The 19056-nt window shown below is 42.3% G+C and overlaps 1 protein-coding gene across 3 annotated transcripts in view; it reads left to right on the top strand.

Moving 5' to 3' along the window:
* The window catches only part of LOC119178235 (beta-hexosaminidase subunit alpha), a 59434-nt gene that overhangs the window by 21314 nt on the left and 19064 nt on the right, over nt 1-19056 (top strand). For all 3 annotated transcript variants that reach the window (XM_037429430.2, XM_075887262.1, XM_037429429.2), the window contains exons 6-9: nt 582-683; nt 5113-5221; nt 9315-9516; nt 12658-12744. In XM_037429430.2, coding sequence (XP_037285327.2) covers nt 582-683; nt 5113-5221; nt 9315-9516; nt 12658-12744 — 500 coding nt within the window. The remainder of the gene's footprint in view (nt 1-581; nt 684-5112; nt 5222-9314; nt 9517-12657; nt 12745-19056) is intronic.

Genomic DNA, 19056 nt, shown 5'->3' with positions numbered 1-19056 from the left:
GCACTCAACCTCCTCTTTCTGGTTTTCGCTGTTTGATTTGTTTGTGTTTTAGTTCACAGAGTGGTAATTGAGATCAGGACGTATATATGCTGTTCGAGATGCAAACAAACCACACCTAATATATTCAACCTTCGATAAATCTTGCCCACTTAGTGAATTAAACATAATCAGAGCTTTGCATGTCAAACCAGATGCTCATCACATCAACCCAATATCTCAACCAAAACAACTTTATTTTACGAACCTGATTACTAAGCGCTTCACATGGGGTCCTACGTAATGAGTTTAGCCCCGTGTTATTTTACAGACATGCAGGTAATTAAAGTAGAAGAATGCATCATCATCTTGAAACCCCTGTGACAAAAAGACACGAAACTATTGCTGTTGTGGAAGCAAGACCTACTTGTTCTGCGCAAAGAAAAAAAAACTGTATAAGAAAGTGACAATGGCTAGCGTCGGTATCTAGCTCGCGTTTAGAACAAAAACGCACAAATATGATAAAATCAGGTTCCACACCTTTGTAAAACGTGTGCTTTGTTTGAACTGTCACTTATTACTGAAAATGATTACTGCTATTACAGGACGCAATGTCGTATAACAAGATGAATGTTCTCCACTGGCACATCGTGGACGACGAAGCATTTCCTTACGTGAGCAAGACGTTCCCGAGCTTGAGCGAAAAGGTAAAACTGCGTGGGTTGGGTGTTGCTTTTCTATTTATTATATACGAACATTGCAAATGGCAAAAAATGTACACACACACCACACTAGTTTCTGAAACTCCAAATGGAAAGGGTTGGGTTAATTTCATATCTTTAATGTACTTAAACATCATTTCTAATATTACCACTTCCATTAAAAATTGAGAACCTGAACTATGCCTAGTGATTCTCATCTTGACCGCACAGAAAAAAAAAAGAGAGACGGAGAGAGGTACGACGACGCGGGCGTCTTTTTTGTGTGGTCTAGATGTCGGGCAGTAGGCAACAACTAGACCAAACTCAAGTTCTCCTCAACTATGCCAGCTATTGGTAAACCTCTCTGCTTTTCACCTTCCTTTTTCATCTTGATGCCGGCAACAGCTTGCGCTACTCATGATGTGGCTTATGGAGGAAGCATGCTTTATAGACTGCAGAGTTGCACTGGTCATACGCAAAATTCTAGCGCCATCTTTAGGATTGAGTATTTACCACTCAGTATTGGGATTCACTCTGTAGGTTTTGTGCAATACGGTTGTGCGGCCTGCGATCGCCGACTCTAGTGTTGATCGGCCCGCCGTCGGCGATCTCTTGACGCCATGTAGCTCTCGCAGAGTGGTGCCCCGTCCTCGGACTCCTTCGATCATATCCCAAATTTCCCTATCTATTCTCTCTTTCCGTCGCTCCTCTGTGACGAGTGCTCGTTCTTCAATATCTTTCTCTGTCTAACATTCTTTTCATATGACTCTTCTCATCTCTTACAAGGCACTGAACCGTGCTCCCACAAGTGCTGCAGAAAATAGTGCCTTCTGTTCTAACGAACCACGCAATCATTTACACAGTATTAGCGTTTTCTTCAGAGACTGCGAAAGAGCAGAGTGGTTACACGGAACAAACGGGTGTTAAAGATCTGGTACTTGTTTGTTTGTTTGGTTTGCTTTATTCGAGGCAAAATTGAACAAGATTGCCTTGGGGGACACGACTAAAGGCTAAGTAAATGCCTGATTTGGTCGTGCCACCCTGGCAGCAAAGCAGAAACATACAGCAAGTACAGTACACAGAAAATTACAACATCACGTGTTATCTTACACGGGTACCATAGTCGAACAGCGGAACTGCCAGAAGTGCGAATAAAAGAATAGAAATATAAACAGTCCTTATTTGAGTGGTGGCAAATATAAACAAATGCATGCTTTCTATCAAATAAGTTAACAAGAGACATCTTGACTAGGAAATCGAGTTGCTCAACAAGACAAATTAGACTATAAAAAACAACAGGCAAAGAAACAATAATGAACAAGGTGCAACGAATACAAAAACATCATTAACTACCAATTTCAAAAATCAAGAAAAGCATCGCTTTCACCCACTAGAAACTCTTTCGTTATTTTTTTAAATGATCTAGCTGAAGTTCCGTCTTCCAGTAAATGTAATATACTGGGGTGTTTGTTTAGAATGTTTGGAATTTGTGACGCTAATCGTTGGTCACCAAAGTTCGTGCGTGATCTATATTTGTATATTAGGCTCTTTCTCAGATCGTATGGTGCTTGTTTCACATAATATGTGTCCAAGAATAGTGATGTATTTAGTTTATACTCGTGTAGTATTTCTAGACATAGCTTTTGTCTGTAAAACAGTTTTATAGGAAATACTTTGTACATTTTAAAATATGGTCGAGCACTTTCGTAAAGGGGAGTGTTAGATACAGCACGTATAGCATGCTTTTGTAATATCAACAGAGAATTTAGGTTTGTGGTGGTCGTTGTTAGCCACACCAAGGAGCAGTATGTTAGTCGTGAATGTACTAGTGTGTAGTAAATTTGACGCTTGACATTTGTTGGGACGTAGTATCTCAGTCTATTTAAAATGCCGATTCTCCTGGAAAGATCTTTTTTATCGCGTCAATGTGAGGAGACCAAGAAAAACTTTAGATCAAGAAGAAGCGGATATCGGCCGGGCACAGAGCCCGTATCCAGTATAACCACTTGTCATTGGGGCTAACGAACTGGATTCCGAGAGAAGGCAAACGTGTGATGAAAGACATAAAAATAGATGGACAGATGAGATTCAAAAGCTGTAACAAGGCAGCAGGCAGCACAGGACACGATCGTTTGTCAGAACACGGGAGAGGCCTTTGCTCTGCAGAGGCCTCTCCCGTGTTCAGTCAGGCTGATGATGATCATCATAATAAATAGCATTTTGAAAGGAACTGTTTACTATTTACTGATTTTAAACAATTAAATACTGCCATGACTATACTCCTTTTTGAACATCAGGTGCAATGCCATGAAAGCTGGCGAGACTTCTTACAGTAGATGCGCTCGCACGAAGAAATAGTTTGATGCTTTCACTTCTGCTAAGGATTTCTTTCGTTTTGTTTTTAGGCCGAGTCATAGATGCAGATCATTTGTGCCTGAGAAATATCATTAGGTTGTTCAGGATCACCGAGCATCTCAGTGTATTCAGATTGTGGTCTCCGTGATCGGTGAGCTGATCAGTGGCAGACAGGCTCGGCTCTCCGGTTCCCACGTGGGACTGAGCCAGGTGCGTGACGCAGTCACGTTTCGCAGGACCAGAACAAAGTTATTTTCCTTCTTTCCTACCACGATTGGTTCTGTCAGCGCGCAGCTGGAGCACATCTGACAGGCCAGCTTTACAACTATAAAATCGAAGCGCGAGACGCGCGGAGATATATATTTTGCTAGCCACACTTCTTGCATAGCTTCCACAGCATTGCACCAGGTGTGTCAAACAGAGTACAGACGAAAATAAGAGGACTCAAACACGGCACTTCTGGGCACTATCGCACGCACGAGGATTTATGAAACAATTTTACTGACAGATATTGATGCGAGTTTTGTGTTTAGAGTAGTCACTCGCAGAAATGATGGCTAAAATATTGACAGAAATGATGGATGCTTCAACATGCAACAGCTGCAGCATGTGAAGCTTATGAGGCAGGCCATGCTGAACAATGTATGTAGTGCGTACCTCAAGGAACATAGCGGAAACAAATAGGCATAAAATGGCCAAGTATTGATAATGACTTTCATCTTAGCGAACCATGCAGGAGTCCAAGAGAAAATGTTCGAGGCAGCTTATTATTCTGAATTTTCCAGTTTCGGTTCAGTTAAAAATTTAGTTCTGCTACCCAATAGGAAAAGACGGTATTTTCACGATAATGTAACTTGTGGAAAATATTCCAGAAAGACCTTTTTAAATGAATATTGACATCATGATATGTAACGGTACATTTTTCAAAAGAATCAGAGAAAGACTGATTGCTTTTGCCGATTGAGTAACGCAGGACTGAGAAAGTGTACTTCACTTCTCGCTTATGTCAAGACTGCTATTCTAGGGCGCAATGCACAAAGCCAAAGTTAGTGTGCGTATTTTCAAAGACACAAATAGGGCAGAGCGCATGTGTCTCCACAGCAGTTGAAGTTGTCGATTTTGGGATTGCCCCCTGAATCCATGCCACTGCTGCGTAGCACGAGATCGTCCTCAGCAATTAGTAAACAAAAAAAGACTAGGCTTTTCTTCTTGCAATAAAAGTGTTTAATTTAGAGTGAATTGCACGAGGCAAGTGTGGTGAAAGAGCACAACACAGAATACAGCAAATGCCAGAAAGCGATTGATCTTCTGATAGCCGATAGTGTAATTTTATGCTAGTGTTATCTCTCTCGAAAGATTGGTGCGTACGCGAAAGTGGGTCACCCAGGATGCTCTGATGCAGGTATCTGCATATATAGTAGATTAACAGCCCGCCGAAGCAAATCAAAGGCCGCATGAGTTAAATGTTAACAATATGGGCACAGAATACTGTACCGTGAGGCACGCTGTGACAAATACAATGGTGCGCAGCGTCAAGATTTTTTGTCTGTACGAAGGAAGTTCTGGCCTTCTAATAGCTTCACTTTTATTAGTAAACACAGCCCTCCAATCGACACTTCCTCAGGAATCTAAGATGGCCTCATGTGGTGTACTGCGATGTGCGTATTTTACGTGTTAGATTATTACCGCAGATAATCCTTGATGATGTCATGAAGCTTTGCGTAACACGACATGTTTGCTATGATAATCCTAAAACGTGCATTACTTTTAAAATCTATTTATTTGCAAGTGGCCTATGCGTTTGTGCGTGTGATGGAGAGTGATAACACAAGAATCTACTTATAGAAGATAAGAGGTCTTTGCTGGTGAAATCCAAAATATTTGTTGTTATAAAAATATCGAGACACAAAAAATTTGTGAAGATTCTTGGTCCTACTGAATTTGCTGTTGCTAACACGATATGTTAACTATAGGCACACCGTGTCAAGGGCTCCGTAGACGTTATGCCATAGCGTGCTACGAAAGACGTGCTTTGTTATTGTGAATCTTTACCAATGACATCTTTCTCTTATGTGCGCAGGGTGCTTATGACCCAGAAGTTCGCGTGTACCAGCCAAGAGATGTGCAGCATGTCATCAGCGAAGCTGCTGCTAGAGGCATCCGCGTCATACTGGAATTCGACACACCAGGTGGGAATCGCGCAAACAAAAAACAAATATGTGTGAAAGTAAACAAGGAATAAATAAATAAATAGCGTACAGGTCAAGCACTGGGGCGGACTACAAGACCGCAATGTTGATATACAAATTGTTTAGTTTTGATCATTGAACATATGTGAGGTATTTTTTCTATGTTATTGTGAAATTAGCTCAACGTATGTTTGTTGCATAAGCAGCGATGGCGTAGTGGTTAGAGTATACGCCTCACATGCAAAAGGTCCGTGGTTCAAATCCCGGTGCCGCGCAGCTCCCAACCGGATAAAAAAAAAATCGGCGTGGTGATGGAACTGCATTACGAGGCCTGGGTAGCCTCACCGGTAACCACCGCCGGGAACGCACTCCCTCACCAGAGAAGGATTGGCCACCCTGGTGCGGTATCTGGCCACTACCTCCCACATGCATACGTCAAATAACTCACGGCCCTCAGTTCCCAGCAGCTGCGAAGCAACTGACCACAGCGGCGGTCAGATCTGCAACGCAGCAGAGGGTGCTAAGAATCTCTGGATCCGAACAGGCCGCCATTGGAACCTGAACTTGGCAACGTTTAACGCTAGAACCTTATCTAGTGAGGGAAATCTAGCTGTACTATTCGAGGAGCTGGAGGGTGTTAAATGGGATATAATAGGGCTCAGTGAGGTTAGGAGGACAGATGAGGCCTATACGGTGCTACAGAATGGGCATGTCCTTTGCTATCGAGGCTTGGCTGACAAAAGAGAACTGGGAGTGGGGTTCCTAATTCACAGAAACATAGCTGGCCACATAGAGGAATACTATAGCATTAATGAAAGGGTGTAGGTATTGTAATTAAACTGAATAAGAGATACAAGATGAAGGTGGTACAGGCTTACGCGCCACATCCAGCCATGATGACGCTTCAGTTGAAAGCTTCTATGAAGACGTGGAATCGGCAATGCGTAAGATAAAAACACAGTATACAATACTGATGGGAGACTTAAATGAAAATGTGGGGAAGAAGCAGGCGGGAGACCAGGCAGTAGGAAATTATGGCATCGGTACTAGAAACGCCAGAGGCGAGCTACTAGTAGAATTCGCAGAACGCAATAATTTACGGAGTTCGAATACCTTCTACCGAAAACGAGGAAACCGCAAGTGGACATGGAGGAGCCCTAATGGCGAAAATAAGAACGAAATAGACTTTATAATGAGTGCACACCCAGGCATCGTGCAGGACCTGGAAGTGGTTGGCAAGGTATGATGCAGTGACCATAGAATGGTACGGTCTCGAATTCGCCTAGATTTGAGGAAGGAACGACAGAAACTGATACGCAAGAATTCAATCAATGAGCTAGCACTGAGAGGGAAAGTACAGGAATTCAGCGTCTCGCTTCAGAACAGGTACTCGGCTCTTAGTGAGGAGACCAACCTTAGCATAGATACAATGAATACACAATGAATGATAATCTGACGAGTATCATTACGGAGTGTGCAGTAGAAGTTGGAGGCAGGGTAGTTAGACAGAACACTGGCAAGCTTTCCCAGGAAACAAAGAATCTCATTTAGAAGCGTCAAAGCAGTGAAGAGGAAACTTGGGATAGGCAAAAATCGGATGTAAGCACTAAGGGACAAAGAAGGCGAAATAACAACCAATAAGGATAGGATAGTTAAAATGGCGGAGGAGTTTTACAGAGATCTGTACAGTAGCCGGGACAACCACGACTTTAATACTATAAGAACCAGCGGTAACCCAGATGCCACCCCAGATGATAGAAGAAGTCAGACAAGCTTTGGAGAGCATGCAAAGAGACAAAGCTGCTGGTGAGGATCAGGTAACATCAGATCTGCTGAAAGATGGAGGACAGATTGTGTTGGAAAAACTAGCCACCCTGTTTACGAGGTGTCTCTTGACGGGAAGAGTACCAGAGTCTTGGAAGAACGCTAACATAATCTTAATGCATAAGAAAGGAGATGACAAGGACTTGAAGAATTACAGGCCGATTAGCTTGCTCTCTGTAGTATACAAGCTATTTACAAAGGTAATTGCTAACAGAGTAAAGAAAACATTAGAATTCAATCAACTAAAGGAACAAGCAGGATTTCGAACAGGCTACTCAACAATCGACCACATTCATACTATCAATCAGGTAATAGAGAAATGCTCAGAATATAACCAACCACTATACATAGCCTTCATAGATTACGAGAAGGCGTTTGATTCAGTAGAAATATCAGCCGTCATACAGACACTGCGGAATCAGGGTGTCGATGAAGTATATATAAACATCCTGGAAGAAATCTACAGGGGATCAACTGCTACCATAGTGCTTCATATAGAAAGCAACAGAATACCAATCAAGAAGGATGTAAGGCAGGGGGACACAATCTCCCCTATGCTATTTACCGCGTGCTTACAGGAAGTTTTCAGAAGCCTAGAATGGGAACAGTTAGGGATAAGAGTTAATGGAGAGTACCTTAGTAACCTGCGCTTCGCCGATGACATTGCATTGCTGAGTAACTCAGGGGACTAATTGCAACTCACTTACGGAGTTAGACAAGGAGAGCAGAAAGGTGGGTCTCAAAATGAATCTGCAGAAAACGAAAGTAATGTACAACAACCTTGGAAAGGAGCAGCGCTTCGAAATAGGTAATAGTGCACTTCAAGTTGTAAAAGACTATGTCTACTTAGGGCAGGTAATAACCGTGGAGCCGAACCATGAGATTGAAGTAAATAGAAGAATAAGAATGGGGTGGAGCACATTTGGCAAGCACTCTCAAATTATGACAGGTAGATTGCCACTATCCCTCAAGAGAAAGGTATATAACAGCTGTATCTTGCCGGTACTTAGCTACGGAGCAGAAACCTGGAGACTTACAAAGAGGGTTCAGCTTAATTTGAGGACGACGCAGCGAGCAATGGAAAAAAATGGTAGGTGTAAACTTAAGAGACAAGAAGTAAGCAGAGTGGATTAGGGAACAAACAGGGGTTAAGGATATCATAGCTGAAATCAAGAAGAAGAAATGGACATGGGCCGGGCATGTAACGCGTAGACAGGATAACCGCTGGTCGTTAAGGGTAACTAACTGGATTCCAAGAGAAGGCAAGCGGGTTAGGGGGAGACAAAAGGTTAGGTGACCAGATGAGATTAAGAATTTCGCGGGTATAAATTGGCAGCAGCAAGCACAGGACCGGGTTAACTGGCGGAACATGGGAGAGGCCTTTGTCCTGCAGTGGACGTAGTCAGACTGATGATGATGATGATGATGATGACGATGATGATGATGATAATGATGATGAAGATGATGATGTTTGTTGCAGCATATGCACTGTAGGTGATAACTATAGTTCATAGAGGTTCCTGCGCGTGAGCGATGTTCACGGGGTAATGTTATCCATCAGGGATGGTTGTGCGTGTAGTTGTGTACTCACAGGTAAAGCGTGAATGAACAACACAAAATGCGAAGCTGACATCAAGGGGAGACAAAGCGCGTCGTTCTGTTCCCTTTATATATGCGTTTTGTTTTGACGCGCTTTTCCTAACTATGCGTAATGTTTGCAGATCGGCGGCACGTTGGGGAAAATTGGCAATAAATCCGAACGGCACTCTTGATTCATGTCGACTTCTGGCCAATAGTAGGCTATTGAGATCAAATAGCAGGCGCCGTGAGGTTTAAATAGGGACCCAGACTTTTGTACTAAAAAAAATGCGCCAGGGAAACTATCAACTTCGTGATAATATTCTACACTCTCTTAGCCGTGCACGACTACCACATTTCGCTGAGCTGTTGATGGATGTGCCTCCTATACTCCGCACGCTTTTTGTCGCCCCCCCCCCATGAGTTGGTTCATGGTGCGCGTCTAAATTGAAGTGATAAAAATGGGCCTGTTTAGTGCCGGTTAACATATATTATCCAGCGGTACACACAGACCACATATCAGATGAGGCTATCGTAGTGTTTTTTTTGTGGAACATCACATGACTAAGCAACAAGAATGCCTGAATAGGTGCCACTAAAGACAAGCTGATAACTTATAGCGTATTTAATTATCAAGAATTGGCTACTTGTGAATTCGCACAGATTTATCAAGACTTGCATCTCGATACAGGACACACCCGGTCGTGGGGTGCGGCATTTCCTGAGATCCTGACGACGTGCTACAAGAAGATGGAACCAATTGGACTTGGACCGATAGACCCTTCCACGAACGTGACGTACGCTTTCCTAAAGGAGCTATTCGCCGAGGTGGCAGACGTGTTTCCCGAACAGTACATCCACCTGGGGGGAGATGAAGTGGACTTTGACTGCTGGTATGTGCAGATTCGTCGAACGAAAAGCAATATCTGTTTTTTGTAGAAGGTTTGGGACTTGTAATTATTCTACCACTAGGATGGCGTCACTCGGCTTCCCCTTATCTTGTTTTTTCAACCATCAAGTAAATTATTAGTACGCATATATTAGCCTAATTTTCATTATATTTTCCTAGCTACCTCATAGATTTCTCGTAATCCTCACTGCAAAGCTTAGTGGGAAAAATTGATACAGAAAAAAGGGTGGCATGTGTAACGCTGCATTTATTGCGGTGACAGGTCTGGCTATCTGGAACCTATTTGAAGTGGGCCTTTCTGAAAAAAAAAGATTGTACAAAAATAACGTGAATATGAATTAAATAAAATATATAGTAGGAATGGGCATATAGAATAGTCTAGTTTTAGTGCTTAGCGGCCATGTTTGATTCGGATGTGAAGTGGAAATCACACATGAAAAGACATGCTTTAAGCTAGCATATATGGGCGTCACACGCTAGTGAAAAGCCCGTGAATGTTTTGGCGCAACATTTCTGTGCAAACGATATAGCACATTGATGCACCGTTGCTTGAGGCACTGCATAGCATCCTGAAGCAGTACATATAACACTCGTTTGAATTGTAATAGGGTGGCCGCCCTAAGAGACGGCAACTTGGGTCATTACATTCCTAAACAGAGTGGATAACACAAAACAATTGTCTCAACAGGTGCGTACGTTACCACTGGACTTCGTTCACGTCTCCAGTGTAGTTGATATAGTGCAGACAACAATAAAAAATGACGATTCATTCCCACAAAACATATTTACATTACCGTGACACTGTACGAGAGCTGCAGCGTTTCTGTATAAACGACGTAGTAAACACTTTTGTATAAACAAAAATACACACTTGGAGCACTGATGCTAATATCAAAGATGAAAATGTGGCAGTAAATGCGGCACGGAAGTCTAAAAGGATTCCTGCTGTAAAATACGGTCGGTGTGGCTTCACAACCGTTCGAGAGATTGAAATAAGGTATTTCGGACAATTAACCTTCTGTCTTCCCCTAACCCGCTTGCCTTCTCTGGGAATCTAGTCAGTTACCCTTAATGACCAGTGGTTATCCTGTCTACGCGCTACATGCCCGGCCCTTGTCCATTTCCTCTTCTTGACTTCAGTTATGATATCCTTAACCCCCGTTTGTTCCCTAATCCACTCTGCTCTCTTCTTGTCTCTTAAGGTTACACCTACCATTTTTCTTTCCATTGCTCGCTGCGTCGTCCTCAATTTAAGCTGAACCCTCTTTGTAAGTCTCCAGGTTTCTGCTCAGTAGCTAAGTACCGGCAACATACAGCTGTTATATACGTTCCTCTTGAGGGATAGTGGCAATCTACCTGTCATAATTTGTGAGTGCTTGCCAAATGTGCTCCACCCCAGTCTTATTCTTCTAGTTACTTCAATCTCGTGGTTTGACTCCGTGGTTAACCTGCCCTAAGTAGACATAGTCTTTTATAACTTGAAGTGCACTATTACCTATCTCGAAGTGCTGCTATTTTTCGAGGTTGTTGTACATAACTTTCGTTTTCTGCAGATTAATATTAAGACCCACGTTTCTGCTGTCCTTGTCTAACTCCATAATCATGAGTTGCAATTCGTCCCCTGAGTTACTCAGCAATGCAATGTCATCGGCGAAGTGCAGGTTACTAAGGTACTCTACATTATCTCTTATCCCTAATTGTTTCCATTCTAGGCTTCTGAAAACTTCTTGTAAGCACGCGGTAAATAGCATTGGGGAGATTGTGTCCCCCTGCCTTACTTAGGTTAGGTGGGCAGATGAGATTAAGATGTTTGCGGGTATGAATTGGCAGCAGTAAGCACAGCACAGGGTGAACTGGCGGAACATGGCAGAGGCCTTTGTCTTGCAGTGGATGTAGTCAGGCTGCTGCTGCTGATGATGATGATGATTTCGGACAACGAACGCCATTGTATTCAGAGAAGCGATTGTGGACACGGGTCGATATATGTTCATATCACCATGTTTGCGACAATGTTAACGTGCAGTAGTTTGCAAACAAAGTGTAATAATTGTAATGCCAAGAAAGCATCAAAGTTTGTGAGCATCGAAACAACACATTACAGCATTTACTTTTCGTAACGCTATGTCAATAACTAAACAAACATAGCGCAAGAGTCATACTTAGTATTTCAAGTTTGAGGTTTTCAACCGTTACAATAACCATTTACATATATGAATGGCAACCTAAAAGTAGTAATGTCAAGAGAGCATCGAAATCAGTAAGCTTTGGAACATTACATTATACCGTTCACTTTGCGCATGAAAATCTTAATAACTAAACAAACATAGCACCGATGTTAGTGATTTCGTAGTAGTACCTTTTAAACCATGACAAAAATGATTAGATTATTCAATTGCCAGTAACTGGTTGTATATATTTCGCAAAACTGCCCATATATTTAGACAAAACTTGCTGATTACTTTGCAAAATTAGTACTATTTGGTCATTGAAGATGTCACTTGTTGTAGTATTGTTTCGTGCATACACTACATATGTTAAAACAAATGTCCAACAATTTGCGAACCGTCAGGAAGCCGACTGCCAATGAGGGGCGCAACTGAACGTAAGCCTCGTGTCAAAGATTTTTCACTCTTTTGGTATGAACTGACAGGCCTAACTGAAAAATTAAATGAATAATTCTGAATAATGTCGATTTTTAGAAACTCATTATTGTTAAATAATATCCTGGTGCGTCTAAGCTTTCCCGATGTCTTAGGATTTCTGCTGCACGCGCACAAATAGTACTTAGCTGTAGCCCAGTAATATGTTAAGAACGGTTAGTTTTAACTTGGTATTGATGGTAGCGATGGAGTATTTCTGCGAAGGCCATTGAACGAGTTAAGAGAATGGTGTGACCGCAAAATCTCGGTTAGGCTCAAAGAGTTTACTTTTCGGTAGTCGATGAACTAATTTGACGTAATATAAAAATGCAATCTATGCAAGCAGGAGTCTTGTGAAGTGAAATACTCAGCTGCCTTTATTTATTTTATTGAAGCTATCATATGGTACTACTGCTTATTGAGAACATATCGAGTATTGTCTGTTCCGTATATACGCATGGCACATGGTATAATTGCTTTTACAGGAAATCTAACCCCAACATCTCGGATTTCATGGAAAATATTGGTATAACCGGTGACTACGACAAGCTAGAAGAATATTACATACGAAGGTGAGCACCCGTTCAATTAGCGCTTTAGAGCTTATGAACGAGGCCTGTCCTCTGTACCACCATAGTCGTCGATGACGATGACATCGACGTTGATGACGATGAAGAACAAGCACGTTCCAGATCACACATTACCTTTGTGCCACCACGCTACAGCACATGCAAGGTCTTACTATACGCCATGACCATGACGATGACGCTGATGACAATGCGGATGATAACAATGATTATCATAGACAAAGATTGACCTGTGCAATACATGACGTCTTGATATGCTATATGCACTTAGTACGACTCTAAACAACCAAAAACAACCAGGAAAACGTGCCCGGTTGTCCTTTTTGCCACCTTCAGTATAGATCAAATACCACAAGCAGTAATCGGCAAAGCAAAATGAAATTCACAACTCAATAAAACGTACAAATTATGGTCAATGAAAACAATGTTTGTAACCGTACACCACTTCGCCACTCGTTTGCACGAGTGAGGGTGAATGACACGGTTGATTTGCGGTACACCGAACGATTCCACTGTTTGCCCAGTCTTCATTATTTACTTCTTAAACCTGCCATGATCGTTTTGACGCTCTGCTTAAGCATCCATGATGCTTAGAAATGGTTTCAATTTTCAATCTCACACACCGCTCTACTGAATGCAATCTAGCAATAAAATCTAGAAAAGACAAACCTCAACAGGTGATTTTGTATTTATAAGGCAAAAAAAAAGCTATTTTCTTCTCTGTGACCGAAACACTGAAGAGGAGAGAAGTATGTAGAGAAAAGTGTTTCGGCTTCACCATCCTGGAACCAGGAGAGGGGAGAAGTGTGTGCTGTTTTTTTTCTTCTTCTTCCTACCTGCACGGTATCAGTGTCACAATTAAAAGTGCCGTCATCTAGGAGAACTGTTGCAAGTTTCATTTTTATTGGATCGTTGCAAGCGTCAGTGCCTTTATGTGGGCGCAGGGGTCTCTGCATTGCGTCTTTCACGGAGTGACAAACCTTTTCCAGTGCGGATTACGTCCGGGAAATCATTGTGAACTAAAAAAAAATCTCGGATGTTATCAACCTAATACAAAAATTTCACAATTGTAATTAAATTAAAATAAGTTCCTGTATATATTATTGGCTGAAACAATTTTAGTTGGCTGTAGTTAACCTACGAGAGTCACTCGACCGAGCGAACAAGCGAATAATCATCACAAAGAAAGCCCCACCCCAAAAGCGGCCTGAAATTCGTGAAGGGGCCCGAAAGAAGATGACATTTATGTAAAATTAGAAATGTTACAAAATTGTGATTCGTAGTTGAAGGAATCGCCTTTATTATTTTGCACTGCGCAACCAGTAACAAGAGTACATTTCTTGTTTAACATTGCCTCTAAGGGGGTTGCTATGCGGGGAAATGTGCATTTATGCAAGTGCATAATTAATGCTCCTTGTTCATTCCGCCAACCTTTGAATGACTTCAATGCTCGGCTGCTCAAAGTCATCAACAAGCGGAAAATAGTAAACAAAAACGTGCTATATTGAAGCGCTCGTCAGGTGTGTGAGCACAATTGGTTTCTGTGCCGGTGTGTTGTTTCTATGTCGCTGCAATGAAATACAGCTGTACAGCCCTGTAATAAAGTGTGACCTCTTTGACTTCATTCTCGCCGTGAGTTCTTAAATTTTTTTGAAACAATCCTGCTTTTGTGTGCCGTGCTCTCCCCGTGAGAGAACTACTTTTTTGAAACATGATGGTCTTTGTTGGGGACCTTTGACACAAAAATTTTGGTCTGTATGTACATTTGTTTGTTTGTCTACTCTTAACGGCACCGAGTACTTGAAACGGCACGACCCCATTCGCAGCGGCCACCAATGTTGCTCAAGGTTTAGCGTTCATACTTGTGCAAGCACGCGGCCCCGAAGTACGTCCCCCTGAGACGGGCGCGCACGCCCGTTTCAGGGCCACATGCTTCGTTATCCAAGATAACTGCCAGATAGCGCTCATGTCTCACGTGTGACGTGACTTGGTGTGCTCGTTCGCCTCCGCTGCACGCTCGAGGCACTCTAACGCAGCGCCTCCAGAGTACCATTCACCGATTTTCTTGCGCAGAACATCAAATAAATGTTTTCTTCACTCTCTCCACACTCAATACTATCGTCTTTCGACGACATTTGCAGATTAACATGCAGATGCGGGGCCAATTTTTTGTGAGAATACCAGGGGTTTTGTCAGCTGAAATCACGATATCATTACGAGGTACGCTGCTGGAGGGCGCCAGAAATTTCTGCAATGAGGTGTTCTTTAGCGCACACTGACACCGTACAATGCATGGGTTACTATACTCGCGGACAACTTAGCTTGACAATAAAGTAAAGGCTATGAAGCCAAACTGGGTATGTTCCACCGCTGAAGAATGTAGTATCACTATTGCATCCGTGTTTTTCACGTAAGGATCATAAACGATATCACTTTAAATACCACGGGAGTTGTCTATAAAAAGATCCAGCACACACCAACGACGTATTCATAATTATTTTACTTCATGCCGTGTCATTTCACGTTTTAGGGGCGAAGCTTCTTAGGGTGTGGGTCGTTCTCTCCTCCGTTTATATGTAGTACGTAGTCACTTTTAGTTTATGAATTGCTCCCTAGATATCGTTGTGTTGATTGAAATGAGACGAGCCTAAAACAGAGTTTTATAACTACAGCCCAAGGTGCTAGGCTAGAAGGGGACGAAGCTATTGAATATATAAGAACACGGGTGACAGAAAAATTTCAACAAAGAAGTACTTTATGCACCACAATAGACAAGGACGAATCAAGTGGTACAATGGCTCCATTTTCACAACAAGAGTGGGAAAGGGCTGAGAAAAGGGTTCCTAATAGTACATCAACAGGCCCAGATGGCATTCCAATTAGGCTGATAAAGACATTAGGTCCGAAGTCATAGCAGGCTTTGAGAGAGGCTGTGAGCACAATAATAATCGATGGTGAAGTTCCCGATGGATGGAAACTTATCAGGATGAGCATGATCTATAAAGGAAAGAGGGACAAAGCTTACATAAACAACTAACGTCCTATAACAGTGACATCAGTGGTCTACAGGCTGGCGATGCAGATTATAAAGGAACGACTGCTGGCGTGGATAGAGGATGAGGGGGTGCTGGGGGAACTGCAGAATGGGTTTCGGAAACACAGGAAGTTGGAAGACAATCTGTTCTCACTGACGCAGTGAATCGAAATAGCAGAAAAGGAACACAGGTCCCTGTGGCTAGCATTTTTGGATATCAAGGGAGCGTACGATAGCGTGGTTCAAGAAGAATTGTGGGGAATACTGGACACACTAGGCGTGGAACATGTAGTCACTAATCTTTTAAAGGGTATCTATAAAGGTAACAAGGTAGTTATAAAGTGGGAAAAAGAGGTATCCAAGCCTGCAGAGGTAAAACGGGGGCTTAGGCAGGGGTGCCCCCTGTCACCCTTATTATTCATGATGTACCTACAAAGATTAGAGGCAAAATTAGAGGGAAGTGGACTGGGCTTCAACCTCTCTTTAGTCAAACAAGGAAAACTTATTGATCAGGCACTACCAGCATTAATGTACGCAGATGATATAGTGCTAATGGCCAATAACAAGGAAGATTTGCAGAAATTGATGGACATCTGCGGAAATGAGGGAGATAGGTTAGATTTTAGATTCAGTAAGGAAAAATCAGCAGTCATGAGTTTCAATGACAACGAAGGTAGGGAGTTTAGAATACAGGGGGTCACGCTAGAGATAACAGATAAATACAAATATCTGGGCGTATGGATAAGCAATGGGACCGAGTATCTGAGGGAACACGAAATATACGTGACGACTAAAGGTAACAGGAATGCAGCAGTCATGAAAAATAGGGCACTGTGGAATTACAATAGGTATGATGTTGTGAGAGGAATATGGAAAGGGATCATGGTTTCTGGGCTGACGTTCGGCAATGCGGTCTTGTGCATGAGATCAGAAGTTCAAGCAAGATTAGAAATGAAGCAACGTGGAATAGGTAGGCTTGCTTTAGGAGCTCACGGGAATACACCAAATCAGGGAGTGCAAGGTGATATGGGATGTACATCATTTGAGGTCAGGGAAGCTAGCCGCAAGATAAAATTTGAGAAGCGATTGAGAGAAATGGGGGAAGAGCGTTGGGCTAGGAAGGTTTTCAGCTACTTGTACATGAAGAATGTCGATACAAAATGGAGGAAGAGAACCAGGAAGTGGACTGGTAAATACTTAGAAAACAGCAGGTGGCCAAACCAAAAAGAACTATCGGTTAAGAAGAAAGTGAAGGAAACGGAGACTGACATGTGGAGAATGGGCATGATTAAGAAGTCCGCACTAGAGATCTATCGAACCTTAAAGCAGGAAATTCCCAAGAAAAGGATCTATGACAATACTAGGGGTAGTTCTCTACTGTTTGAGGCCAGGATGGGAGTACTGCGAACCAAGACATATCGGGCCAAATACGAAGGGGTAGAGACAGTATGCAGAGCGTGTGGAGAGGAAGAAGAAACTGCCTAACACTTGATAATGTTCTGTAAAGGGCTTCACCCTATAGTTCAGGATGATGGCGCAGAATTTTTCATAGCACTGGGGTTTAGGGACCGGGAGGGCAAAATAAACTTTAAGCGGGTAGACTTAACTAGAAGGATGTTATCTGATTGGTGGCTAAAGTCAAGGCACGAGTGAAAATTAAACTCTTCACTGCTAAGTACGAATCCTCAAACTCACTTTTTAAGGAAAAAAAATAAATATAGTTTTTGGTTCATTAGGTATTACGGCTTGGTGGCGCTAGCCACCGCCCGATCTAAAGGGTACAGCCATATCCATCCATTCATCCATGGGGGGCTTAACATCCCAAAACGACCATATGATTAGGAGAGACTTTTTAGTGGAAGGCTCCGAAAATTTCGACCACCTGAAGTTCTTTACGTGCACCCAAATTTGAGCACACGGACCTACAACAGTTCCACCTCCATCGGAAATGCTGTGGACGCAGCCGGGATTCAAACCCGCGACTTGCGGGTCAGCAGCCGAGTACCTTAGCCACTAGACCACCGCGGTGGGGCAAGATGACGTTGTGTGTATGTGACCGTGAAAATAATATCGTTAGATAAATTTAGTAGCTTTCGTATAGTTGATGATTAGGGAGGATAGATGGCGTTCTGATAAACAATTCACAGCAAGCATGATTGCTCGCATAGACCACAGGTGCTGTGGCGCCATGTCAGTCCCTCTCTACAAAACTAGGATTGAAGTTCTTCCTTTTCTGAGGCGCAGTTGGTCCATCTAAATAGTTCCACCATAGACGAGACAACAGCCTGCCCGCGACATTAGTTAAACGTGTGATAAGCAACAACCATATATCCCATCTTGTTTTTTCCTCATGTGGTTGTTTGCACACTCGTCTGAATTAAAAAACCGAAAACAGATTTTCCAATCTCAAAATTTATTGCAGACTCCATTGTGTAAGTTGTTCAATGCCGACTTTACAGAACATTTCGCCTATCCCCATTCTTTGCTCAGTGGCGCCTTTGCTCAGTCGTCACGCTTTATTAAAACGTGAAAATGTGAAGTTATTTTTTACTTGGGATGATTAATGCATAAGTGGAAATTTACAAGAGAAATCTGTGCCATGTGCGGCATTTTTTGCCGCTTTAGAAAACCCGGGGCAAAGATTCTTTTAGGATGCTTTTAGCAATTTTTATCTTGGCCATTTACATTGTGTAACCAAGTTTACATTGGAAATAAATAAAGCCAGAAAAGGGTTTGTTGCTCTTTAGGACCATGTTCGCATACTTGTATTTGCATTAAGGTAACGTCAGCGCTGAGGCTTCAACTGTAGAGAGGCGTGAAGTGTGCAAGATGAATAAAATGCATCGTTTCACGGCTTTTTTCGTAGTGAATACTTGAATTTTACTGCATGTTTGAAAATAACTTCTGTAGGAGCATAAATGTGAGGGATGCTTAAACGTTGTGTTGTATCATAGATAGACTGCCCTATAGTGTAGCCATAAGTAACATCAGGCAACATACTTAAGAGTGTGCAAATCTTTTATATCGTCCAAGTTCCTCTAAAAGACTGTCATCTTTTAAAACACCAAGGTTATTTGCAGAAAATACGCAGTGGAACGACCACATTAACCTTATCTGCTTCAAATATCTGACGTTGTTGGTCTCCTCATGCATCATACAACAACATTCACCTTAGATGTAAAACAAATGCTGTATAGCTCTTTTTTCTATGTGTATGGGTCATCATTACTAAATAAATCAGAAGATATATCAATCGGATAAAA

The sequence above is a fragment of the Rhipicephalus microplus genome, chromosome 1 (genome assembly GCF_043290135.1).
Source record: "Rhipicephalus microplus isolate Deutch F79 chromosome 1, USDA_Rmic, whole genome shotgun sequence".
Lineage (NCBI taxonomy): Eukaryota > Metazoa > Arthropoda > Arachnida > Ixodida > Ixodidae > Rhipicephalus > Rhipicephalus microplus.
The sequence above is the reverse complement of the archived record's forward strand: the minus strand, read 5'-3'. Positions and strand labels throughout refer to the sequence as shown.